At 46.3% G+C, this 27,520-nt stretch overlaps 1 protein-coding gene across 2 annotated transcripts in view; it reads right to left on the bottom strand.

Annotated features, from left to right (window-relative positions):
- ARID4B (AT-rich interaction domain 4B) overlaps positions 1 to 27,520 on the bottom strand; it is an 897,525-nt gene that overhangs the window by 643,490 nt on the left and 226,515 nt on the right. For both annotated transcript variants that reach the window (XM_040350731.1, XM_040350732.1), the window contains exon 4: positions 19,262 to 19,327. In XM_040350731.1, coding sequence (XP_040206665.1) covers positions 19,262 to 19,327 — 66 coding nt within the window. The remainder of the gene's footprint in view (positions 1 to 19,261; positions 19,328 to 27,520) is intronic.

Genomic DNA, 27,520 nt, shown 5'->3' with positions numbered 1-27,520 from the left:
CGCCACAGGGACCAGTGTACCTCCGTCTCCGTCCCCCTCGCCGGCGGGAACATATCAATCAACTGTTGCAGCTGGGCCGCTAAATAGTAAAGCCAAGGATTTGGCAATGCCAAGCCCCCACTGTCCTTGGGTCGCTGTAAATGTTCCCTGTATTTCTTTTTAATCAATATGTAAACCTATTAGGCCTTTAGATTGTGGCCTGGTTATGATGTTATTGAGCTTACAACCCTTCTTTGATCGTATTTTCCCCTAATCGTCTTTCAGGACAGCTACTTGAGAGACCTTGGCTCCTCCCCTCTGTAGGAAACACCGCGCCAGCCTCCTATACATTTTCTCCTCCCCTGCTGGTCCTCAGTTATTTGTGTTTCCTCCAGAGGGGAGACACCGTTAGGAAGCAGCCAGGAGAGCCAAAGGAGGCTCAGACAGTCCGGAAAGGGAGCAGGGGCTCTTGGGACAGACCCGGTCACTAACCTGGGTGTGATTGCCGCCCTCACATCCCTGAGCGCAGGTGTAGGTCAGGGGGGGCTCCATTTTGTAACACCGAGTGCGGTGGAAGGAGTGCACAGCCAGCGTCCCATGCCCCAAGCAGCGTGTGTGGCAGCAGCAGGAATGGGGATTCCAGAGCGCAGCCACGCCGGGTATCGGGACCACACGGAGCCGACGACGGGTGACGTCATGTCCGGCAAACGGGGGCGTGCACTTCTGGGTTTGCAGCTTCTGGTTCCGGCCGCGAAATTCAAAAACGGAGCCGGGCGGAGGCTGGAGGGTGCTGCAATCGCTGTAGAGACAGCAGAAGCAGCGCTGGTGACACAAATATGTCAGGGACAGAAGGAAGGGATACTGCTCCAGAAGAGACCAGCTCCAGCCATACCAAGGTAAGGGGAACCTAGGGTGGACCTCCACTATCCTAAAACCCACCACCCCTCCCACCGCCCCAGGGAAAAAGGGAGGGGGAGGTGAATCAAGCCCTCAGTGTCAGAGGGTGATTCATAGGGCCCCTAGTGAGGCAAGCCCATGTGAAGGCACTGCGCACCTGCCGTGGGCAGGCGGAAGGTTATGGTACTAACTGTGCGGTATATATTTTTTTCCCTTTTGTCTTTCAGAAAACTGACAAGGATAGGCCCACTCACAGTTCAAAGAGGAAGTGTCCATCCTGCAAAGTCACACTTAGGGAGTCATGGAAGAAAGCTATTTGTAGCGATTGTATTAGCAAGCTAGTACAGGAGCATACTGCGGAACAGAGTGACCTAGCATCATCTGTTAAAGAATTATCCAACACTTTTGAATCTTTTAAAACTTTTTTTGAAGGTTTTCAGATCCCACAGCTTCAGTCAGCTTCTCCTCCTGTACAGGCAGCAGTTATATTACCGGAATTAAGACCTTCCACCAGTGCAGGCCCTTCAGTAGCTTCTAGAGAGGAGGCAGAAGAGGAACCTGACAGCGCAGTGTCCGGTTCCCAAGAGTCAGAGCAGGAGGCTCAGGAAGGTGATTCCAGGAAGCCACCCCATTACAAACTCTCATTAGAGGATGTCGATCACCTCTTGGGAGCCATATATACCACTCTGGGTATACAGACAGAGAAAAAAAAAACTATCCCTGCATGACCAGATGTACAAGGGTTTGGGAGAACAGGAAAAGAGGAATTTTCCAGTTCACAAAGTACTAATAGAAGCAATTAAAAAAAGAATGTCAAGAGCCAGAAAGAAAACCGTTCTTTTTTAAAGCTTTTTAAAAGCAGGGAGCTGCGGTGGCTCAACGCGATTGGCACTGCGCTGATAAGCCATTCACCTCTGCAGCTAGGGGTTCGGATCCCGGTCTCGGCTACATGTGAATTGAGTTTGGTGGTCTCAGCCCGGCTCCCGGTGGGTGTGCTATGTGAGGTAAGCCTGCGCTTAGTACACCCACCCCCCTCCCACAAAAACCACCACACTTACACGCACTTGAAATTGGGTTAACATGCACGCACTTTGACCACACGGTCTCTAAAAAAAGAGAGGCAAAGGACTAACGGAGCTGGTTCAGCGGGCAAATCCTCTCACTCCCTTATAGGAGTCCCTCTGCCCCGTTGGGCTTCAAAGCGGAGCAGGTAGGGCGGGCTGTGTGGGAGGACCCCCTCACACACCTGCCATTGCCACCCGGGGCATGGAGAAAGATGGCAGATTGCCTTTGGGGGAGGCCTGCCTACTCCCAACTCCTGCAGTCCGGCTCCTCTCTCGAGTACATGCACAAAATACACAAAAAAAAAAATTGTAAAAAGACGATTTCCATTCTCAGATGACCCATCCTCAATATGGAACAAAACTCCAAAGCTAGATGTCACCTTCTCGCCGGTATCAAGGCATACCAATCTAGCATTTGAAGATATGGGCATCTTATCCGAAGCAATGGATAAAAAGATGGACTCATTATTAAAAAAGTCATGGGACTCCACACTGGATAGTTTAAAACCAGCGATGGCAGTCAGAAATATGGAGTTCTGGTTAAACCAGATCCAGGCACACATTTGAGGAAGGAACTGCGAAAGAGCAAATCCTATCCTCCTTTCCCACACTGCTGCGAGGCATAGCCTATATCACAGATGCCTCAGCTGAACTAGTACGGATGGCAGCTAGATCATCCGCACTAGCCAACTCCACAAGACAGAGGTTAAAGACATGGCAGGGGGACTGCGCGTCTAAAACCAAATTATGTGGCATCCCATTTACAGGGGACTTGCTGTTTGGGAGTCAGGCATGTCTGTCCCCCCCATGATGCAGACATCACGAGGGGCACATGCATGACTAACATCCTCCTGTCTTTTCCCTTCCAGGTGACTCTGCATATGCACTTGGACCCCTTCTCATGACTCCATTCCGGAATCCCCAAACCCCAGGAGAGAGAAGATACAATGAAGCACACGCACGTGGAGTGGTGGAATGCACATTTGGCATCCTGAAGTCCCGTTTCCGATGCCTGGATAAGTCTGGGGGTACCCTGTTGTATTCCCCAAACTTTGTGTGCCAGATCATCGGTGCATGTTGCATTCTGCACAACTTCGCCGTGAGAAAGTGCCTGGAGATTGACATACGTGATGACCTGACCCCCGAACCAGACAATCCCCCCCTGTTCGAGGATACCCCGTCTGCTGAGGGATCAGCAATCAGGAGATGCCTCGTGGAACGTATCTTTACACGTTAAACACACACATTAATCATGGCACAATGAGAATGCACGCATGCACACCACTGTGGTCCCTAGCACACACCCCACATCCTCATCAAATTGGATTAGCCCAAGTCCATTCTTGAGTTGGGAGCAGCAACGCCACGCCAAGGCTCCAATTATGTTACTGTACATTCATACACCATTCACACGGCAGAGGGTGAAACCCCTTTGCCGGCAGGAGTGACCCCCCCCCATTCACACACCAATCACACTAATCTGCACGCCTCACCGTGTGCATTAGTAAGAAAATAAAAAAATCTTCACCAGAGCAAATATCAAGTTAAAAAAAAACTTCACCAGAGCAAATATCAAATAAAAAAAAAACTCTTCACCAGAGCAACATATAAACAAAAAAAAAAAATTGGCCTGGTTGCTGCCACGGCCACGGCTCCTCAACTGCCTGGTTGACGGTGGGGGGGGGGGGAATTCAGGTGGAGAAGCATCCACCGGAGCTGGAGGCCTGCCCTCTAATGCCACCGCTATACGCCTAAGGAGGCTGTTGGTCTCAGTCTGAACCATGACAATGGCAGCTGTGTGGACCTGTATGGTCTCATTTAGGGTCCGCACTTCTGCCACAAGGTTAGCCGTGGTGGTCTGCAGCTCCCCAAGCAGGTTATTACTGCTGTCGAATTGCCTGCCATGTCCTGCAGACCTTCAGTGACGTGTCCCCTCTCACCAAGGCTGTCAGCCACTCTCCGAAGGTCCTGGGCCATATCAGCCATATGCCGGGTCTGCGTGTCCTGGGCTGTGGTCAGGGTGACAGGCAAAGACTCAGGAACCCCCCTCGTTTTCCTGGTTGCCTTCCTGGGGCGAGGAGAGGCTTCAGGCCTTCAGGCATAGGGGGAGGGATTTGAGGGAGTGGGTGGGTTGGGGATGGAGACAGAGGGATTTGAGGGAGTGGGTGGGTTGGAGATGGAGACAGAGGGACTGGAGGATTAAAGGCTGGATGTCCGGGAAGGAGCAGCAGAGGCTGACGCCTCCTCCTGGTATACTGACACCTCCTCACCAAGATGCTCCGCATCCTCTTGAATGACCTCGTCACTTGAGGTCTGGTCACCACTCCCCTCCACCAATGCCGCTTGGCTTCCCTGGGGGTCAGGGGCATCTTCATCAGAGGAAGAGGGTGTGGGACGGGCAGGGGCATCATCATCAGGGAATGGTGTGGGACGGGCAGGGGCACCAGATGGCCCAGCTCCCTCCTGGCCATCTGTGGATGACACAAAACATTCACATGTTGGTGGACCCACACACTTGTCACATGTTCCCTTCCCCCCCCCCCACACATGCTACACACCAGATAGTAGAAAAAACACACTTACCTGTCCTCAAGGGCAGCTCAACGGAATCATACCCCAGCATCCCCTCCACTTGCACCCTGGTAAGGCAGCGTGCAACTACCTCCTCGTCAGGTGTCAGACGGACCCTAGAGGGTGGGCCACCACCAGTGCCCCTGGCATGGGTTGCCATAAGGGACATCTTCTCCTTCACCTTACGGCGAAGGTCATTGATTTTTTTGGAGATATGCTTGGGCCTCCTCGCCTCATTGCCCACAGCATTCACCTGATCTGTGATCCTCTGAATGATTTAGTCCCTTTTGGCCTTGCTGGTGTCCTTGCTACGGGACCCATGGAGACGGTCATAATACCTCTCCATGGCAGCAAGGATAATTGCCTTCTCTTCTGGTATGAAGTTTTTCTTACGGGTCCCAGAACGCTGGCCAGACATGGTCCCAATCAAATAGTAAAAGTAGAGCCACCTAAACCACCAAACCAAAACAAACAGGTGTACTTTTGCACTCGACGGGCGCATGTCTGGGCGTATTTATGCACTGGGCGTAAACAGTGGGCCGGCGTAACTCAGGAATAACGCCAGGCGCAGTTGAGCGCATGCGCAGAGGCGTGCAGCTCATGCGATCACGTGACGACGCATGCGCCGTTCGTTCGGCCCTTCATTTGCATTGGGTCACGGTTCATTTAAATGGATCACGCCCACTTCCTTCCTACTTTGAATTACGCCTTCTTACGCCGACGAAGTTACACTACGCCGGCGCAAAAGTGCACGCATCTGATTACAGAATACGGAGCTTGCCTCTCTAAGTTACGTCGGCGTAATGCATCTGAGATGCGCTACGCCGGCATAAAGATACGCCGATCTATGAGAATCTGGCCCAAAGAGTGTCAAAAGTTTCTAATGTTAGCGATAGAAACGGAAAACAAAACCATACACCTACAGTTCCGAGCCTTACCCTTCGGCCTTTCCTTGCGAGACCAAGGCATATCCATCATCGCCTATTTAGACGATCTGCTTCTGTTTGCAGAATCTCCAGAGAGGTTATAAAAGAACCTCGAGATCATGCAGATCTTTCTAAAAAAATATGGGTTGGCTAATAAATGTGGTAAAATCCAACCTACAACCCACTCAGCGGATAACATACTTGGGATATGTGATAGATTCAGTCCAGCAAAAAATATTTCTACCCAAAGAAAAAATAGAAAAAATCCAAAAAGAAGTAAGTGCAATCCAGGCAAACTTACCATGCATCAGAAAGGTGATGTCAACACTGGGGTTACTGACATCTGCGATCCCAGCAGTACAATGGGCAGCCTTACATTTTCGACCACGGCAAATGTTCCTATTAAAGATTTGGGATCACAAGCAGGAGTCCTTGGACACCGAGGTTCTAATACCAGCAAAGGTAAAAAGAACCCTATGGTGGTGGAGGACATTAGAAAATGTAACCAAAGGTCAGCTGTGGACACTTCCCATTTACCAGACCCTTACCACAGACGCAAGTGGCGTAGGATGGGAAGCGCATCTAGGCTCCCAGATAACACAAGGGACGTGGGAAAAGGAAGAGAGGATGAGATCATCCAACTGGAAGGAATTGAAAGCAGTAGGGCCTGCACTTCAATCCTTCCAAAAAGAGTTAAAAGGACATCACTTGCAAATCAGGTCCGACAACGCATCAGTCATTGCCTACATAAACAAACAGGGTGGAACAAGAAGTGGAACCCTGTGGGCACTAGCAGAGAAAATCCTGAGATGGGGAGAGAAAAACGAATAGCTAGGTTCAAGTAGACCACCGCATCTTTGCGGCGGCGTAGCGTATCGTATTTACACTACGCCGCCGTAAGTTATCTAGGCAAGGGGGGCGTGTTTTAGATGTAGATTAACTGTGACCCGACGTGATTGACGTTTTTTACGAATGGCGCATGCGCCGTCCGTGTACATTTCCCAGTGTGCATTGCGGCAAAGTACGCCGCAAGGACGTATTGGTTTCGACGTGGACGGAAATTACGTCCAGCCCTATTCACGGTCGACTTACGCAAACAACGTTAAATTTTCAAATTTTGACGCGGGAACGACGGCCATACTTAACATTGGCTACGCCACCTAGGGGGCATGTTTATCTTTAGGCGGCGTATCTTTTTTTTTTTTTTTATTATAACATTTTTTATTGTTGTTTGCATATATAAATTACAAAAAGTAGTGCACCAACGTGCGTAAATTTAACATAATACATACACAAGCAAGCCTTTTACCCCTCACCCTCCCCCTACCCGGGGGAGGGTCCCCCTAGTCGTTGTAGTTGAGTAAGAAAGCCACTTAGATTCCAAATTTTCTTCCCTTATGTCCACCCTCACCACCCCTCCGCCCCTCGCCCACCCCTCCACCCTCCCATCGCACCATGGACCAGTTTTTTAAATTAATTTGATTTGCTTCATTGGATTAATCCTCCCCATAGAGGGGTGTCTAATAGCGGGTTAAAGTATATATTGAATTTGAATTGAATTTGAAAGGCGCCATCTTCTTATATAGAACAACCCGTTATGTCTAGCCAAGGTTTCCACATCCTCACAAACTTTCTGTAATTGCCCTGTCTAGTGAGTGTCACTCTCTCGCTCCAGATCATTGTATTGATGGTTTCAACCCACGATTGGACAGTGGGTGAAGTCTGGGCCTGCCACCTCCACGCAATTAGCTTCCTTGCCTGGAAGAGGCATCTCAGCACCACCTCCAGGGTTCCAACAGGCACTCTATCCTCATCAATGCTGCCTAATAGGCATGTCTTAGACTCAGCTTCCAAATTCGTTTTAAAAGTTTTATTTATTATATCTATCACCTCCTCCCAGTATCTGAATAGCTTAGGGCATTTCCACATCATGTGGATAAGGTTGCCTGTCGCTCTGCACCTTGGACATTCGTCAGTACTTCTCCACCCAAGATTGAACATTCTCCTGGGGGTATAGTATACTCTATGCAAAAGGAACAAGTGTGATACTTTCTGGGATGGAGAGATCGAGACCAGTACCCCCCTCCTCAAGATCGCACTCCACTGTTCCGTAGACAATTGCCCTAAGTCTCTCTCTCATCCTATCCTGCTCTTGATGGGGCCTGCCCTACTTATTGTTTTAGCTCCTATTCTGGAATACAGTTCGGAGATCAGGCCCTTAGTTGTTTTTGAAGAGGTTATTTTCAGGAGAGTAGGAGCCGAGGACCATACAATGGGTTGTGACCCAAACTGGGCTTGGATGCCATGCCGGATCTGGAGGTATCTATAAAATGTTTTTTTGCTATATTGAATTCCTGTCGCAGGTCTGCAAATGATTTCATATGTTCTCCCTCATGTAATTGATTTAAGCGGTTTATCCCTTGTCTCTCCCATTCCTTGCATCTCTCAATGTCTTTTAATTCCTTTAAGTTTTGGTTGCACCAGAGAGGGGCAAACGTTGTTATTCCCTTATAGCCCAACAGTGTTTTTGTGGTTTGCCATACTTTAAGGATAAGTTTTATGGTTGGACACTTATGAATAAACGAACCAGCCTCGAGTGCCTCCAATATTGTCCTATGTGGTGCCCCTATTAGCATCAGTATCCCAGAGTTCCCGTCTCCCTCCAATCCGCAATTCGCGATATGTTGCAGCTGCGAAGCTAGGAAGTATGTTTTCGGGTGTGGAACAGCCATTCCCCCCTCCTTAGCTGGCAGCTGCATGGTCTGGAGGCAAATCCGGGCTTGTCCCTTCTTCCAAATTAAATCTCTAAAGATGGATTCTATCCTTTTAAACCATTTTTGGTCTATCCAAACTGGGGAGTTGTGGAGTATATAAAGTAGCTGGGGCAGCCATAGCATCTTTATTAAATTACATCGCCCCGCTATGGATAGTGGTAGTTTACACCAGATGTCTCTTTTATGTTCCCATTTGACCAAGAGGGGGATTAAGTTATTTGGAACGAAGCTATTGATGTCCCTCGTAATCCATATTCCGAGGTATTTCATCTTTGCTTCTACTTTTAACTGAGGAATGCCGTGGGGTATCTGGACACCAGGGGAATCAATTGGCAGTAATGATGACTTTTCCCAATTGATGACCAGCCCAGAGCATAGCCCAAACTCACCCACCGTTTTGATTACCTTTTTTAACGATGTTCCGGTGTCTCCCAGAAAAAACAGGACATTGTCCGCAAACAATGCGATCTTATCCTCTATGGTTAGTCTGCGGAATCCCTGTATATCTTCTGATTTTCTAATTTTGATGGCCAATGGTTCCATCGCTAGCGCGAACAGAAGGGGGGAAAGGGGACAGCCTTGTCGAGTTCCTCTCTCTAGCTGGAAGGTTTCACAAAATTCGTTATTGATTTTAATTCTAGCTCTTGGCTGGTTGTATAGTAGCTTCACCCAACTAATAAACCTGGGGCCAAACCCGAATTTCTCTAGTACCTGCCATAGGTAGTCCCATTCCAGACTGTCAAAAGCCTTGGCGGCATCCAGGGCTAAAACCGCTCTGGAACCCACCCCTTCTGTTGGAATTTGCATATTCAGGAACAGTCTCCTGATATTAATACTGGTTGACCTATTTGGGATGAAGCCAGATTGGTCAGGATGTATGAGCGTTTGGATATTCCGGTTTAGCCGAGTTGCTAATACTTTAGCCAAGATCTTGGCGTCCGTACATAGTAGTGAGATGGGACGATATGATGAGGCCTCAGTTGGATCCTTCCCCTCCTTATGTAAGACAATAATGGTAGCTTCTAACATAGAGGTGGGGAGTGCTCCGTGGATCAGTGCCCAATTTAGTGTCTTGAGGAGTTCTGGTAGCAGAATATCCCCGTATCTTTTGTAGATCTCTATGGGCAACCCGTCTGGACCAGGTGACTTTTGAGTTGACATCCCCGCCACTGCCTGTTTTAGTTCAGATATAGTGATTGGAGCCTCCATATCAATATTATCTTCCTCCGACAATGCCGGGACAGACATTCCCAGGAAAAAATTTCCCGGTCCTTCTGTCCCCTCCCTTCTCTTGGAACTATAAAGGGACACGTAGAATTCTCTGAAAGTATTTAATATCACAGTTTTATCGGTAGAAGTTACCCCTCTTGCTAACGTGACTGCTGTAACTGTGGATGGGGGGGAATTAGTTCTAATGAGAAGAGATAATAGGCGCCCCACTCGCTCTCCCTCTCCAAACTGGTTCTGTCTCTGGAATATTCGTTTTCCCTCTGTTTTTTTTAATGTAGTCATTTTATATATCTGTTGTTTTTCTAACCACTCTTAAGCTTTGCGGGGTTGGGGCTTCAACATATCTCTTCTCTGCCTGTAGCAGCTGCCTCCTTATCTCGCTCTCCCCCTCCCTATTCTTCCTCTTAATCCCTGCTATCTTTTGAATCAGGAGACCTCGGAGGTGAGCTTTTAGGGTGTCCCATACCACCCCCACTGAAGCAGTTCCTGCGTTTATCTGTAGAAATTCTTTGAGAGCAGACATCACCGTACTGTGTTCACTCATTAGCTCAAGCCAATGAGGGCTAATTTTCCATTCATTGGGGTACCATTTGCCCCTGGTTTTTATTGTCAACTCGATCGGTGAGTGATCGGAGATTCCTCTTGGGCCATATTCTATGTTAGATACTAGTGTTGCTGCCTCGTCGTTACCCAGCGCCATGTCTATTCTGGACAAGGTGTGGTGAGTCTTCGAAAAACAGGAATATTGGCGTTCAAACGGGTAGCGCGTGCGCCAAATATCGCATAATCCAACTTCATCCAGAAATAGAGCTAATCTGTCCTCTCCTTTTATTTTAGGCCTGTTTCCCGGCGGGAACCTGTCCTGGGTCCTATCTAAGGCGGCGTATCTTTACTGCGATGGGCGGACGTACATTCGTACTGTGGACAGGACTGTGACAAAGCTCTTGTAAGGGCGAAACGCGTCGTCTAGGACCCCTCTTAATATCCCCCTTTTATGATGGAAGATCCTATTCATGCATAAGAACTTTTATATCCGATTATTTTAATCGCCATGCAACGCTGTTGATTTTTCAACAAGCGCATACTGCAATTTGCCCACTGGAGGGCGCCTAAACTTCTCCCTGCAGTACAGCTGGTTTACTGAAACAGTGTCTCAGACGTGGGACGCTTGCATGTTCACCCAGGGAGAGCGTCCTTTCTGATAGGCTGATCCACCCTGTGTCTCCAGCAGTCACATTTATCGGGTCTGTGAAGCTTCCATACCCGCATAGGAGAGAGCTTAGGATCCCGGACATTGTTACATCAGCCAGGAGAAGGACATTCGATCGATGTGTACATCTGGCTGGGTAATGTACTGTGCTCACCATTTGCACTAATGATGTCTTGCTAGACAGCCCACAAACTAAAACCGCAAGCTTTAACCATTTGAAGTCTGAAGAGGGTGCTGGTCTGATGCAGACATTTGGAAAGTTTTTTTTATACTTTTTTTATTATATTGTGTACATTGTGGAAACTTTCCCTTTTTTAACCATATAAAGGACTGGATCTTCCGAAAATTAAAGTGTTAATGTATGTTTTTTTCTTCACAAACATTAAGTGGATTTATAATTGGTGAACTTTCAGGAGCGCAGAGTTTTCCTTTTTGGTGTATTTGTGTATTTGTGGTACTTCAGGGTATCCGGATCTCTGCAGCACGGACTGTTCTCAGCCCATACGAGGGTTTTAAGTATTTCATGGGATATTAGTTATTTCCCATTGAGCGCCAGTGATTTTTTTGTATCAGTACATTCGTGAATCGGCGCATCTATGCATTTACATATTCTACGCCAAACTCAATAGAAGCACCACCTAGCGGCCAGCCTAAATATTGCACCCTAAGATACGACGGCGCAAGCCGTCGTATCTTAGATAGGTTTAAGTGTATCTCAGTTTGAGAATACACTTAAACTTAGGACGGTGCAGATTCCGAGTTAGGTCGGCGTATCTACTGATACGCGGCCTAACTCTTTCTGAATCCACCTAATACTCTCTATATCAGCAATCCACCTAAAAGGGGATTTAAACAGAGTAGCGGATTTTCTCAGCAGGAGACAAGTGAAAGAAGGCGACTGGGCATTAAACCAAGAGGTGCTAAAAAATGCGGACGACATGTTACTATTACTTAATGACGCGGGTCCTTCGCTGCGCGGGGCGCTGACTGTTCTTGACACGTTCGCCTCGGTCACTGGACTCAAGGTGAATTGGTCCAAGTCCCTGCTCTTCCCGATTGATCAAGCAGCCAGGTCCACCTCCCCGCCTGATAGCCCCCTTTGCTGGGTCAACTCTTTTAAATATTTGGGGGTACACGTCTCTGCCTCAGCCTCTGACTTTATTTTGTTGAATTTGTCCCCGGTGCTCATGGAGGCCCAATCCAGACTCAAGGCATGGAGTAATCTTCCCCTGTCAGTTTGGGGGAGAGTGAATCTTATTAAGATGAAAATTGTCCCCAAGCTCACTTACCTTTGCCGCCATTCCCCCCACTGAGTGCCCAAGTCCTTCTTCCACAGGTTGAACCAAATTTTTTCCTCCTTTATCTGGGGCCCCTCCCCACCTAGGTACCGGCTAACAACATTGATGAGGCCGCGAACGCAGGGTGGCATGGCATTCCCGGACTGCTACAAATACTACCTAGCAGCACAATTGGTGACGGCGGCTTGGTGGTTGCGGCCGGATGGGACGAATGCTTCCACCGCACTGGAGGCTTTGGTGGTCGGCTCGCTGGAGGCCCTCCAGCTCTTGCTTTTCCGGGGCCCTCACGCCCCATATCCCTTGACCCCCCTCCATGCTTGCCACTCTGTGGGCGTGGCGAACTGGTCTGGCAATTGAGAAGTGTAAACCCTCTGAAATTTCCCCCAATGCCCCAATTTGGAATAACCCCAGCCTATCCAATTTTTACTAATTATTGGACCCCTACGCATGGTCAAAGTACGGCATTAAACTTGTCTCCCACATTGTTTCACAGAATACACTGATACCTTTCGCTGAGCTCTCTTCCACATTTAATCTGCCCAGTCATTATCTCTTCAGATACCACCAATTGTTGCATGCCTTCACGGCACAGTTCCCGCTGTCATCCTGCATCGTGGCCCAGTCGGAGCTGGAGAGAACGCTGAGGTTTAATTGTGAGGTAAAGCCCACCTCGCATTTGTACTCATACCTACTCTTTGTCTATCTTCCTCCTCTGGGTGTGCTGCGGTCCAGATGGCAGAGTGACATTCCTGCCTTGGATGCGGACGACTGGGATGATGTCTGGGACCTCCCCTTTCGCTCACTTGTCTCTATCCGAGACAGGTTGGTGCAATTTAAGATAGTCCACAGAGCATACTTTACCCCACACAGGCTTCACAGGATGAACCCTGCGCATTCCCCGAGGTGTTGGAGGTGTGGCGCCTCCCCTGGCGACTTCTCCCACATTTTCTGGCGATGCCCTGAGGTGAAACAGTACTGGGAGTCGGTGCTGGACATGATTAACAAAGTGGTGGTGCTTCAACTGCCTTTGGCAATGGAGGTGTGCCTCTTGGGAATAATAGAAAACATTGTCTCGAGCTCCGTAAAACGCGTTGTGGTCAGCCTGCTGCTTTTCTATGCCCGTAAAAATATTGCCATGCACTGGAAGAAACCCACTCCCCCCTCTCTGGTGCAGTGGAGGCGCCTGGTAAACGCCAGCCTTCCCCTGTACAGGGACACATATATCAATTGTGGCTGCCCACTGAAGTACGACAAGGTTTGGCGTGCTTGGCTGGCGGAGTCCGAAACAGCTGGTTGAGGAATCTTGGATACAGGTGCCATTTGCTCAGGCCTTCTGAATGATCGTGGCTAATAGGGTTATGACCCATAGGGGCTATATCTAATATCAGGATTGGATGCACCCCCACCCCAACCTAATTTTCTTTCCTGTTACTTTGTACACATTGCATTATCTTACCATACATGTTATTTTGCTGTGTGTATTGTACGCAATTGAGCTACATATGAGTTCTATGTTTATACTGTGTGTTAGTTCATTTTTGTAATGTGAGAAATACCTCAATAAAAAAAAAAAAGAAAAAAAAAAGGAAATTCTCCTGTATGTAATCTGTCATCCCACCCCCCCTCCCTGTCCCCTCTGAGGCTACAGATGGGCATCGATCAGGCTGCACTGATGGCAATGGTAAGGCTGTATTCATGGCACATGTGAGGCTACATTCGTGGCACATGTAAGGCTACATTTAGGCACATGTGAGGCTGCTTTCGTAGCACATGTGAGGCTGCATTGGATGCAATGGTAAGGCTGCATTCATGGCAATGGTGATGCTGCATTCATGGGCATTGACCCCTAATCATGCTTCACAGTTCTTTATTTTAAAAAAAAATGCCCTGAAACTTCCCTCTTAAAGTGAAGGTGCGTGTTATACATGGATAAATATGGTATATCCAAATAACACGCCCAAGCTCATCCTTAGTCCTGAGCGGCGCTCAGGGATTCATTGGGGCCACAAGAGATTATATATCTATATATATATATATAGATATATAATCTCCAAATAACAGGCCCGAGCTCATCTCTTCAGCACACACAGAGAATTTTTGTTGGGCAGTGTATTAGTGCTCGGACGACCACACTTAGACCGAATTTTAATGGTTCTAAGAATGTCAGGCAAAATGGTCGGCCCTCACGCATGTTCACTTCATCAAATCTGGCCCTCTTTGAGAAAAGTTTGGACACCCCTGCTCTACGCAGTTTAAGGTTAAACCTCTTTTCTTATAATTTTAACGAGTAGCCACGTGTCCTATTAAACTCCCTTCCGCGAAAAAGTTTTATCCCTATTGTGGGGTCACCAGTATGGTATTTGTAAATTTTAAATCATATCATATCCCCTCTCAAGCGTCTCTTCTACAGAGAGAATAAGTTCAGTGCTCGCAACCTTTCCTCATAACCAATATCGTCCAGACCATTTATTAGCTTTGTTGCCCTTCTTTGTACTCCATTTCCAGTAGAGGCCAGACCAAAGTCTTGTAGAGTAGAAGAATTATCACTTTATCCCTGGAGTTAATCCCCTTTTTAATGCATGCCAATATTCTGTTTGCTTTGTTAGCAGCAGCTTGGCATTGCATGCCATTGCTGAGCCTATCATCTACTAGGACCCCCATGTCCTTTTCCATCCTAGATTCCCCCAGAGGATCATCCCCTAGTGAGTAGATTGCATTCATATTTTTTGCCACCCAAATACATTAAATCCCATTTGCCATGTAGTTACTGTTGTGGAAATTTCTATAAATGTATGTTGTCAGATGTCCCCCAGTGTCTGTTTTGCTGTAATGCACTCATGTGAGCGTATCACACATACAGACGTTGGTGGAAGGACATTGGCGCAAACATCTTTTAATGGACACAGCAGATTTGCACGCTCCTTTTAGGGATGTTCATTTATGCCTCAGCAAGGGACTGGCCACTTCTTGTCGACTGCATTAAATGACTCCAAGTGGAAAGATCTGCGTACATGGGAACTATAGCATAACTATACGAAATTATGGTTATCTGATCCATGATTAAGTATAGTTTGCGTCAATGGCAGCAGTGAGTTGGTTTGCACATGGCTTTGTGCAGAGACATGCTTCCTAGTGTTCATTGTCTCACAGAGAGCTTTGACCCTGCACCCAGCCATGTTCACACATCACTGCTAGCTTTCTATTTGAATCACATGTCTGTGATTGGTTCTTTTGAAAGTATACAAAATATCTGATTGGCTGTTTTGTGAAGCCACCACCTTCTTTGTTACTCTTGTTGACACAATAAAAGAGCAGGCTTATCCTGGTCAGTGATAGCTGGGAGCTAGAATGAGAACAATTGGTGAGGTCTCTTGACTTGAATGAATGGCAGACCGAATGGATGGCGAGTGAAACTTTTAGTTTTAGAGATGGATTATTTCACTAAGATGAAGTGTGTACTTATAGCACAAGGCAGGATGGCGATGTGCTCTGCATACCATCAAAACTGCCACGTCATTACCCACCCCCATTAATTTGTTCAGATCTTCTTGCAAGGGTTTCCACATCCTGCGGCAAAGTTATTGCCCTGCTTGGCTTAGTGTTGTCCGCAAAACAGAGATTGAGCCGTTTACTCCATCCTCCAGGTCGTTTATGAACAAACAGGATTGGTCCCAGCACAGACCACACTACCCACCCCTGACCATTCCGAGTCTTCACCATTTATCACCACTCTCTGAACTCGCCCTTGTAGCCAGTTTTCAATCCATGCACTCACCCTATGGTCCATGCCAACAGACCTTACTTTGTACAGTAAACGTTTATGGGGAATTGAGTCAAATGCTTTTGAAAAATCCAGATACACCACATCTAAGGGCCTTCTTTTATCTAGATGGCAGATCTCCTCCTCATAGAAGGTTAACAGATTGGTTTGGCAATAACGATTCTTTATGAATCCATGCTGATTACTGTAAGGCCCCTTTCCGCTTGCAGATGAAAAAGGGACATACATTGGTCCCTATGTGATTGCGGGTGTCAGCGGATGTACATCCGCTGACACCCGTAATCACCCGCCTCCGCAAAGATCCGATTTTGCGGACGGAAGAAAACCCTATTTTTTCTTTCGTCTGCGGATCGGATGAACACGGACACACGGTCCATGTTCATCTGATCCCCCATTGGGGAGAGTGGAGAAAAAGACAGGCCGGGTCCCTGCACAGTGTGCGGGGACCCGCCCTGTCAGCCGCCGGCTCAGCGGGGATATACGGAGCGATCCCCGCTGAGCTGACGGACACACTGAGGCAGATCATTACTGATCCCCCCGTGTAAAAGGGCCCTTAAGGATACAATTTTCCTTACTAACATCTTGTATATAGTCCCTTATCATCCCCTCCAAGAGCTTGTCTACCATTGATGTTAAGCTAACTGGTCTGTAATTCCCAGGGATGTATTTTGTCCCTTTTTAAAATATTGGTGCTACATTGGCTTTTCTCCAATCAGCTGGTACCATTCCAGCTAGTAAAAATTAGAAACAATGGTCTGGCAATTACTTGACGTAGTTCCCTTAGTTCCCCTTTGGGTGGAAGCCATCTGGTCCCGGTGATTTATTCATGTTAAGTTTCCCAAGTCTATTTCTTATTCTCTCCTCTGTTATGCCATTAGGGTGCTTCCTTTGATGTGTCATGAGGACCCTTGCATCTTTCATCCAGTGCTGCTCTGACGTTTCTAGATTTTGAGTCATGGGGAAAGCAAAAGAATTGTCAAAGTATCTGTGGGAAAAAGTAGTTGAACTGTATAAAACAGGAAAGAGATATAAAGGAATATAAAAAGATATCCAAGGAATTGAGAATGACAATCAGCAGTGTTCAAACGCTAATCAAGAAGTGGAAAATTAGGTGTTCTGTTGAAACCAAACCACAGACAGGTAGACCAACTAAAATTTCAGCCACAACTGCCAGGAAAATTGTCTGGGATGCAAAGAAAAACCCATAAATAACTTCAAGTGAAATACAGGACTCTCTGAAAACATGTGGTGTGGCTATTTCAAGATGCACAATAAGGATGCACAATAAAGAGGCACTTGAAGAAAGATGGGTCGCATGGTCGAGTCGCCAGAAGAAAGCCATACAATGCAAATGCCACAAATTATCCTGCTTTCAAACGCCAAACAGCACACAGACAAGCCTCAAACCTTCTGGCAGAAAGTCATTTGGAGTGATGAGACCAAAATTTTGCTTTTTGGCCACAACCATAATGCTACATTTGGAGAGGAGGCACTGCATTTTGTGACACGGCTGGTATTAGTTTACCATCATTCACACAGAAAATGAACAGCTTCATTGCACACATGCAGGACACAATGCGTAGAATAATATGTAGAATATAAATAAGTATAAGCAAACACTGGTTTTTAGCCCTGGAATAGCCTGCTCTAACAAGGTTATTGACCGGCTTAAACCATGCAAGAAGTTTTATTGATTTTATTACACCAAGCCGTTGTTTTACTATACCAAGCCGCCCGATACATTGCAAGGTCTTAAGTTGTATAACATCGAGGCAAATAGATTAAAAACCACACTTTTGTTTTTTGTTAACAGTTATTTCTAAGCCTAATATAGACCATTGAAGAATGGGCAATGAAGGATTTTGATCAAAATCACACAACATAGGGTTGCTAGGTTACCACACAATATATATTCCAGAAGTGTAACAAGATGGCGCCGCTCCTGATGATGTCATCTTACAAACAGGTAGGGCGGCACTTTCAGTGTCATTGTGTCACTTCCTGTTTGGTCCGTGGAACGCACGAGAATCCAGCCTTGACGTTTTTTATTGTCTACTGAATTTAAAACAAATGTAAGTGCAGTCATGAAAGTCTACAGAAATAATGGGCCAATTGCATAAGGAAGCAAGGATCTGTGTCTAAAAAAACAGCAGGTCTGGCGATAGCCCCTAGAGGGGAGAGCTCTGGCAAGTGCACAGCATAGGGGAGCACAGAGTGGAGCACCTGCACTTTTTATATGTTTACAAGCACGGATAAAAAGGCACCAGTTAGTTTTAATCCTGAATCGATACATATACCCTGTATGGACGGATTATTATTGCCAGATTCGTTTATCTTCACATGGATTTGAACCACTGTGTAATGGACTGTTTTTTTTTTATTTTTACATATATTTTTTGATGGTTTTGTACGTAATTTTTTTTAATGGTTTTTACATATGGTAAATTTCAAACTAACAGCAGTTGTTACTTTATTTTGGATTGTCATATATAAAGTTAATAAATATATATTATTTAGCACTAGTCATTTTTACATTATGTACACAAGTTGGAGCATATGATGGCAATCATAGCATATTAAATAACATTATATTCAAACATATATTTTATAGAGCAGCTCCACATCCTCTACCCTCCTATTTTTCTACATCGGACCTTATTTATATAGGTGCCTTAGTGGAGGCATCAGCTCTCATATAATATTCATCTGTGTGGAACATCCCTATAATCATTTTACAAGATTACCCTTGGTAAGGTAACAACTTATTAAACTCTCATTCAACCCTGCTAAATGCAGTGGCAGAGTTTTTTCTTCTTTTTTTTTGTGGGAAGAGAAATATTTCTGGTTTGTTCTTAAAGATGATGTCCGCCAAAAAAAAAAAATTAAAAGTCGGCAGCTACAAATACTGCAGCTGCTGACTTTTAATATCGACACACTTACCTGTCCTGGAGTCCAGCGCCGTCCGCAGCAGAGGACGAGCGATAGCTCGTCACTCTGCTGCCCCCCCCCCCGCCATTCTCGGTGAGGGAACCAGGAAGTGAAGCGCTCCGGCTTCACTGCCCGGTTCCCTACGGCGCATGCGCGAGTTGTGCTGCGCCTGCTGATTGGCTCCCGCTGTGCTCTGGGAGCCGAGTGTTCCTAGAGCACAACGGGGGGGGGGGGGGGGAGGACGGGAGGTGATTCTGCAGACTGTGGCCGGGAGTGGGTGCAAATACCTGTCTTTAGACAGGTATCTGCACCCCACTCCCCCCTTAAAGGTGTCAAATGTGACACCGGAGGGGGGAGGGTTCCAATCAGCGGGAGTTCCTCTTTAGGGTGGAGCTCTGCTTTAAGTCATAATGCAGAAGCCTGTGTGTATGATGAAATTAAAACCAGGTAACTAATAATAATAATATTGTTGAAGATGAGCTCTCAGGACTCAATAAGGTATGTTTGCTCACTACTTTAAAATGATTTGCATTATCAGTCTGTGATCAAAGTTTGCATAGTGCAGCCAAATGTAGGACAAAAAGGTTTAGATTTACATATTACCTTTAGTGGACCTCTAACATGATCATCCTGTACTTCCACAGCTGTTGCATCCCTTCGGAAGGTTACCTGAAACATATGAATTCAGTAATACAGCAGTGGCATATCATTTTGCAAAATCTTAGATTAAACTAAGTCTTCAACGTAAGCTGCTTTTTTTTTTTTCATAATTTTTTTTTAAAGGAGAAGTTAACATTTTAGGGCCGAATTTTAGTTTTCTAAATAAATAGAATTTGTTAATCAAATGCCATTTCTGGCCCAGCTACCCATGTGCTTTTCTCTCACTTACCTTATCCACAAAAAGTTTAAAAAATGGTCAGTTTATTTGTATCTTTAAAAGGATTTTCAGATTCCATCACTTCCTCAGCTTTCACTTCCTGTTAGGTCATCCCGCAGGCACCTTTACTTCCTTGTTGCATCATAGAAGATGCAACCACTTTGGACCACACCTCATTACAATACTTCCTTCCACCCACTTTTTACACAATTTGTTTGTACACTTTGAGATCTCCCATAAGCTATGTAGCACAAGGGCTTGGAACCTCATTGTTCTTGTGTCAACTACATCTGATTTTGCATACATTTTTTCTTAGTTTTTGCAGAGACCAATCAGAGATGAAAAGTATAAAAACATTTTTTTTTCCAACAAATGGAAAGAATTGTAAACAGATGACACCTGTCTGCCCACAGAGCAGAGTAGGCTCTGACCATGTCCACACTAAATAAACTGAGCAGACACAGACGTGTCATCCAACCACTGCTCTGATCAGTGGACAGATGTCCCCTGCTTTCAAAACGGAAGGCACCCATGTGAAAGGGGCCTAATCTGTAAAACGAATTGCATTTGGAAACAAATGGTGAATAAGAGCTTAGCCCTCTACAATACCAACCGAGGCTGTCCTAAAAAATACCAGAAAGTGTGTTCTAAATGGTTAGCAGAGCCGTCCATGGCACAATTAAGATTTCCTGTGTTGAAACTGCAGTAGTCATTAATTGAAATGCTAAACATAAATACATTTTCCACAATATAATATTTTTCTTGAGTTTATTTTCTAAGTTTGGTTATTTGGACACATGTGGGAGAAAAAAAGATGGTAATTCCACTGAACTGGATAGTACAAATAAAAGGGGAACCTCACCTTTTCTACTCAAAGGTGACACACACTTTGTTGGTTTTGACTCTTTCACAATGTATACGTAAGTGACCCGTGCATGGCCACCTTTCTGCCTTCTTTCTGTTGTGTGTTGATTATCTGTACGTGTTTTTAAACACCAATAAAAAATATATTTGTTTTTGTGTGTAGAAAAAACAACTTGCATAGATCATGAACCTTGCTTAAAGCCTTCCTGATGATCAATCCTCAATTAATAAATATTTTATAATTGTATATGATAAACTTTAATACTGTTCAATGTATGTTGGAAAATCTGCAATTAAACTACAAATTGCAGCCTCTGTTTGCCAAGTCAGCAAAATGAAATGTCCGTTTTACTTATTGCATATTTATTTTATTATATATATATATATATATATATATATATATATATATATATATATATATATATATATATAGTCAGGTCACCTGTGGCCAGGTGACAAGTGCACCCTGTAGGGGTCAGGGATGCACCGCAGGGAAGTGAACCCTATAGCCGACTACTGCTGGCAGGGAGGAAGCGTGACCCAAGATCACCCAGGGCGCGGAGTCTAAGACCCAGTTTTGTATTCACCAGAGCCCTTGGTGGTAGGGATGGTCTTGGCCGCAACTGGGTCCAGGTCGCGTTCCCGGGATTCCTCAGGTCACACTCCGCAGGGAGAAGGGGGAAGCAGCCAGCAGAACAAACAGTGGTGATGGACAGGCCGAGGTCAGGGCAACAGGAAGACAAGGATAACCGTGGGAACATGCAAATAGTCAGGGGCAGCAGGCAGACAGGGAAGTCGGGACAAGCCAAAACGGTAACACGGAAGATGATCGTAGCACTCTGCAACCAGGAACTAGCAATACACTGCAGACAGGAACTGAGCATTGGAACACTGTTGAACAGCACTGCAGACCTGTAGAGCAAAGGTTAATATAGGCTTCCTGGGATGACTAGGGTGGAGCCATACAGGAAAGGAAGTGATAAAAAGGGGAAACCAGAACAGGATCTGCCTCTAAACAACACATGGAGATCAGGTAAGGCGGACAGACTTGATGCATATTCATGACAGTACCCTCCCTCTAAGGCCCCTCCCCCTCCCCAGCCTGGAGCCAGGGCAATAAGGGGAATCCCAGAAGAAACCTCCTCGACAAATGGGGCGCAAAGATCTCAGATGCAGAAATCCAAGACGCCTCCTCAGACCGAAATCCTCTCCAAAGCACAAGGTACTGAAGAATGCCTCCTCAGAGACGAGAATCCAGAACTTGAGTATCCTCATTGACCAAAACCGAGGTAGGGATAGGAGGAGAGGAGTTATTGAGGACCAAATGCCTTTTAGGAGTATAAGTAAGGGCATGAGAGGTCAACAGGAATCCGATGAGGCCCTTAAAGATGATCTGGGGGATTAAGCACAAGACCATCAGACAGGGCGCATAGATCAGAGGAACCCTGAAGTCAGGTTGGTTAGAAGGTGACAGGGCACATGAGTCAAGCTGGATAGCAGGGAAATCAGCAGAATGCAGAGAGCCCCTGAAAACAAGGTAGAAAACCCCATTTAGCCGAATGAGGCAATCTATCCAAAGGATGGATTGAGCCCCTTAGACAGGTTGCAAGAGGGCCTGAACAAGAAAAGGTAGGAGGCTCACTGGGCATGGCCGACCTGGCATAGCTGATGCAGAGGCCGATTGAATAGCATAGTCAGGGTGTAGTGATTACCCGAATCGCATCACAAGGCGTAGTGACTGCAGAACTCGCAGACTAGTTAGCCTGCTGTGCGTTTTAGGGACAGTCCAACGGTAAACTAGGAGTGAATGATCGGCTCAGGTTCACAGACGGGCTCCCATCCAGATTGGCTAGCATTGGCTAGAAAGTGCATCAGCCTGACTATTGCAGGACACATTCCCGGACACCACTACATGTGGTAGGACGAGCAAAAGATTCTGGAATGGTGGCAACAGGAAGTTTCTCTTTGGGGCAACCTTGGGTAGGCAAGAAGTGGAACAGGAGGGACCCCAAGACATGATCTGTCCGCAGTCCAGTCCAATGGTGAGAGAATGGAGTCTTAACCAAGGAAGACCCAAAACGATAGGAGCTGAGGTCTTAGGTAGAACAAGGATGGATATCCACTCCTGGTGAAGTGTGCCTACTGACATCTTAATCAGGGACTGTCTGAAGCGAATAGGACCCCCCGGAGAACAGTGCCATCAATCGCCGAGACCACCAATGTGTGTGAGGGGCAAAAGGGGTAAGTCTCATGGACGATGCGATTTCCCAGTCTATGAAATTGCCAGCGGCTCCGGAATCCAGATATGCCGAGACCGAATGAGAAGAAGCACCAAAATTAAGGGACACAGGAAGAAAAAGACGAGAAGGTGAAGGAGATATTTCTGGATCCAATACTCCACCTTCCAGATGTATTGAACCCGAGCGTTTCTCGGGGCGAAGAGGGCAAGTGTCACGAAAATGACTTTTGCCCCCACAGTATAGACACAGGCCTAGAGTTCTGCGCCTGGCACGTTCCTCAGGGGATAGCCTGGTCCGACCCAGCTGCATGGGTTCCTCAGTTGGCAAGGGATGCTCCACGGGTCGAAGAGAGGGGATCTCAGGCTGACTAAGGGCCAAGGGATGTTGGCGTCGCTTTTCTAGGGTCCTTTCCTGAAAGCGAATATCGATCTGATTACACAAGGAGATCACTCCGTCCAGATCAGTGGGGATGGTTCTTCCTGCTAGTTCATCCTTCACTCTATCAGATAGGCCATGCAAAAAGGTTGCGACTAAGGCTTCATTGTTCCAACTCAGTTCAGCTGAGTGGATACGGAACTGAAGAGAATATTGTCCCACTGAACGGATTCTTGGCGAGACTAAAAGGGGCGCTGGCTGCTGAAGAGACACGAGCCGTTCTTCAAAGATATTCCGAAAAAGTATCAAGAAAACAGGCAGCTAGAAACCACTGGGATCATTCAATTCCCACAGAGGGGCAGCCCAGGCCTAAGGCTTCCCCGGAGAGGAGAGAAATGATATAGGCTACCTTTGCCCGATCAGACAAGAAGTTTGAGGCTGTAGGTTCAAAATGGATAGTGGCATTGGCTAAGGAATCCCCTGCAGGCTTTGGAGTCTCCAGAAAAACGGATTGGATGTGATAAACTTCAGTGAATGCGACTCTGCGACTGGTGCAACAGGTGCAGCTGCTGGTTGTACTTGGGGTTGCGGATTCGGGTTCCCAGCGAGGTCTGAAGCTGATCAAAGCGGGAAGCCAGATCCTGAAGTAAACGCATCACCTGATCCTGATTAGCTTCATGCGTCTCGAGTCTGCGAACAATGCACTGTAAGGATCATCTGCGGGGAGCGGCATGTCGGCCGGATTCATGCTGTTCAAACTGTCAGGTCACCTGTGGCCAGTGACAAGTGCACCCTGTAGGGGTCAGGGATGCACCGCAGGGAAGTGGAACCCTATAGCCGACTACTGCTGGCAGGGAGGAAGCGTGACCCAAGATCACCCAGGGCGCGGAGTCTGAAGACCCATTTTGTATTCACCAGAGCCTTGGTGGTAGGGATGGTCTTGGCCGCAACTGGGTCCAGGTCGCGTTCCCGGGATTCCTCAGGTCACACTCCGCAGGGAGAAGGGGGAAGCAGCCAGCAGAACAAACAGTGGTGATGGACCAGGCCGAGGTCAGGGCAACAGGCAGACAAGGATAACCGTGGAACATGCAAATAGTCAGTGGCACAGGCAGACAGGGAATCGGGGACAAAGCCAAAACGGTACAGCGGAAGATGATCGTAGCACTTCTGGCAACCAGGAACTAGCAATACACTGCAGACAGAACTGAGCATTGGAACACTGTTGAACAGCACTGGCAGACCTGTAAGCAAAGGTTAATATAGGCTTCCTGGATGGACTAGGGTGGAGCCATACAGGAAGAGGAAGTGATAAAAAGGGAAACCAGAACAGGATCTGCCTCTAAACAACACATGGAGATCTGGTAAGCGGACAGACTTGATGCATATTCATGACATATAGTATATATATATATATATATATATATATATATATATATATTGCTAAACTGGGTTTACGCCAAATATATCTACTGTGTGCACTATGACACAGTTGCTTTTTGTTTGTTCTGATGGTCTTCAGAACAAATACATCTGATGCTAAGAGAGATAAGGCAGATAAGGCAGAGTTGTAAGGCAATGGTAACCACTTGCCCTCTGGGAGATTTACCACCTTCATGACCAAGCCATTTTTTGCCTTTTGGCACTGCGTTACTTTAACTGACAATTACGCTGTCATGCAACGCTGTACGCAAACAAAATTTATATAATTTTTTTCCCACAAATAGAGCTTTCTATTGGTGTTTTTTTGTTATAAACCGAAAAAGACCATGCATTTTTAAAAACAATATTTTCTACTTTCTACTATAAAACATATCCAATAAAAAAAATTACAAAATAAATCAATGTGCAAAGCTGACTGAGCAAGTCATTCTTCCCTAGTGCTTCACACCTCTTGAGATTTCATTGGCCGCCATGGTTTATGGCGGCTCTAAACAAAAACTGAAGCTAAAATCAATCCAGGATGTACTGGCCAGGGCCTCCTCCAAGATGACAGGGCCTCCATCTTGATGACCTGCTGCACCATGCACTCCCAAAAAGACCCAGCAGGAGGTTGCAACTGACTGTGAGCAGGGCCGTCTTAATAGCATCATGGGCCCCTGGCAGAAAGTAATGCTCTGAGGCCCATACAATAGAGACAGTGCAGGTAAACCGACATCAAGTAGGTAGGAGGCAGACAAGCAGAGCTTTCCCTTTTGGGTGGACCTCCGCATTAACTACATGAACTATCATTCTGTACAGCAAAGAAACAGTGGGAAAATACTACATACATAAAGTAACAAAGCTGCCCTGTGCATTTAATCTGCTAGATTGATGCCTCCCCAGCACTATGGCCCCTGTACACCCTAGATATCCCCCCAGCACTCTGACCCCTCTATAGTCCAGATATGCCCCCAGCACTCTGACCCCTCTACACCCCAGATATCCCCCCAGCACTCTGACCCCTATACATGCCAGATATCCCCCCAGCACTCTGACCACTCTACACCCTAGATATCCCCCCAGCACTCTGACCACTCTACACCCCAGATTTCCCCCAGCACTCTAACCCATCTACACACCAGATATCCCCCCAGCACTCTGACCCCTCTACACCCTAGATATTCCCTCAGCACTGTAACTATATACCATAAGATACCCCTTATATTGTTACCCCACTACATCCCTGATACCCCCTACACTGTGACCTCTCTACATCCCTGATACCGCTAGCACTATAGCCACCCAAGCTACCCCAAGCATTGCTACCCCCTATACACCCCAGATCCTCCCTCAGCATTGTTTTCCCCATACACCCTTGATATCCCCCAGCACCATTATTCCATCCACGTAGTACCCCCTTTTCCAGTGGCGATACAACATTTAACAACTCACATGGCTGATGATTAAAAGAGGCACATTCAAGTATGCAGGCATCTGGGGTAAAGCTGTCCACATAGACAGTCCTACTCACCAGCATCAACATCGTTCCTTCCACGTTGCACTCCAAAGGCTTTTCAAGACTTACTTTCAGACCGTTGTCATCGGTTAACTGATGAACCTGACTGATGGCCAGTCGCGCCTACACACCACCGGTTAATAAAACGATCGTGTCAGAATGCGGTGATGTAAAACACAACGACGTGCGGAAAAAAACTAAGTTCAATGCTTCCAAGCATGCGTCGACTTGATTCTGAGCATGCGCGGGTTTTTAACCAATGCTTTTGCATACTAACGATCGCTTTTTTTATATATATATATATATATATATATATATATATATATATATATATATATATATATATATATATAATTTTATTTTGTTTTCAAAAAGATAAACAGAAACACGTTAAGGGCATTTACAATAATCACATCTTGTTATACCATCAACCAATACAACGACCATTTAAATTTATCAAGACAGTGAGAAGAAAAAAAGAAAAAAGGAAAAGTCGAGAGACAGCCGGGGGACCCCCCCGATGTAGATTCTGTTTGTGCTTACTCCTCTCGGGGTCTCTACCCTTCTAATTGTCTTCCGGGTTTCCTAACATTGGCTACCCCTCAATCTGTATCGACTACCAACTGTCTAATCCCTCCCATTTCCCCCTACCCCAGGAAGAAAAAAAAAGGGAGAAAAAAAAAAAACCCCCCCCCCCCCCCCCCCCCAAAATCCCTTCCCTCTCCTTTCTCTCCTTCAGACCCGTTGCCAGTATGTCATCCCATTTCACCATTTATGTCTATGCCTTATTCATATCTCTTATAAATTAGACCACTTCAAGGAGATGTCCTCCTTCCTCTGAAGCTAGAAAGGAATTCCAGGGTGTCCAAGTCTCTAAGTAATTCTCTTGTTGTTGGCGTGATGAGAGAACCAAGTCTTCCAACCTGCTTATCTCCTTTACTTTACTAGCCCACATTTGTATTGTAGGAGCTGCTATCGATTTCCATTTCAATGGTATACAAGTTTTTGCCGCGTCTAATAAGTAGCAGGTGAGGGATTCTTTATAACTTTTCTCTGATATATCATTTACATGTAGGAGGCGCAATGCTGGATCTTCTTTTAAATCTAAATCTGTGAGCTGTTGTATAATTCTCATAATCTCTTTCCAGAAGATTTTCAGCTTGGGACAGTCCCAGAAGATATGCAGCATTGTTCCTTTATCTTGTTGGCCCTTGGACACAGCCAATTACAGATCGCCGCGAACGGCCAATCAGAGTGGCCGTTTGCGATGCGATCTGTGCGGCCAATGAGAGATGATCTCATATGTAAACATATGAGATCATCTCTCATTGCCGGCTCACACAGAGACATCGTCCTGTCTCTGGACACAGATCGGTCACCTCCCCCAGTCACCCCCCTTCACCTACAGTTAGAACACTATGCAGGGAATACATTTAACCCCTTCCTCACCCCCTAGTGTTAATCCATTCAATGGCAGTCACATTTATACAGTAATTAGTGCATATTTATAGCACTGATCGCAGTATAACTGCGAATGGCGCCAAAAATGTGTCAAACGGTGTCTGATGTAT

This window comes from Rana temporaria, chromosome 4 (assembly GCF_905171775.1).
Source record: "Rana temporaria chromosome 4, aRanTem1.1, whole genome shotgun sequence".
NCBI lineage: Eukaryota > Metazoa > Chordata > Amphibia > Anura > Ranidae > Rana > Rana temporaria.
Note: the sequence above shows the minus strand (reverse complement) of the source record. Positions and strands in the feature narration are given on the sequence as shown.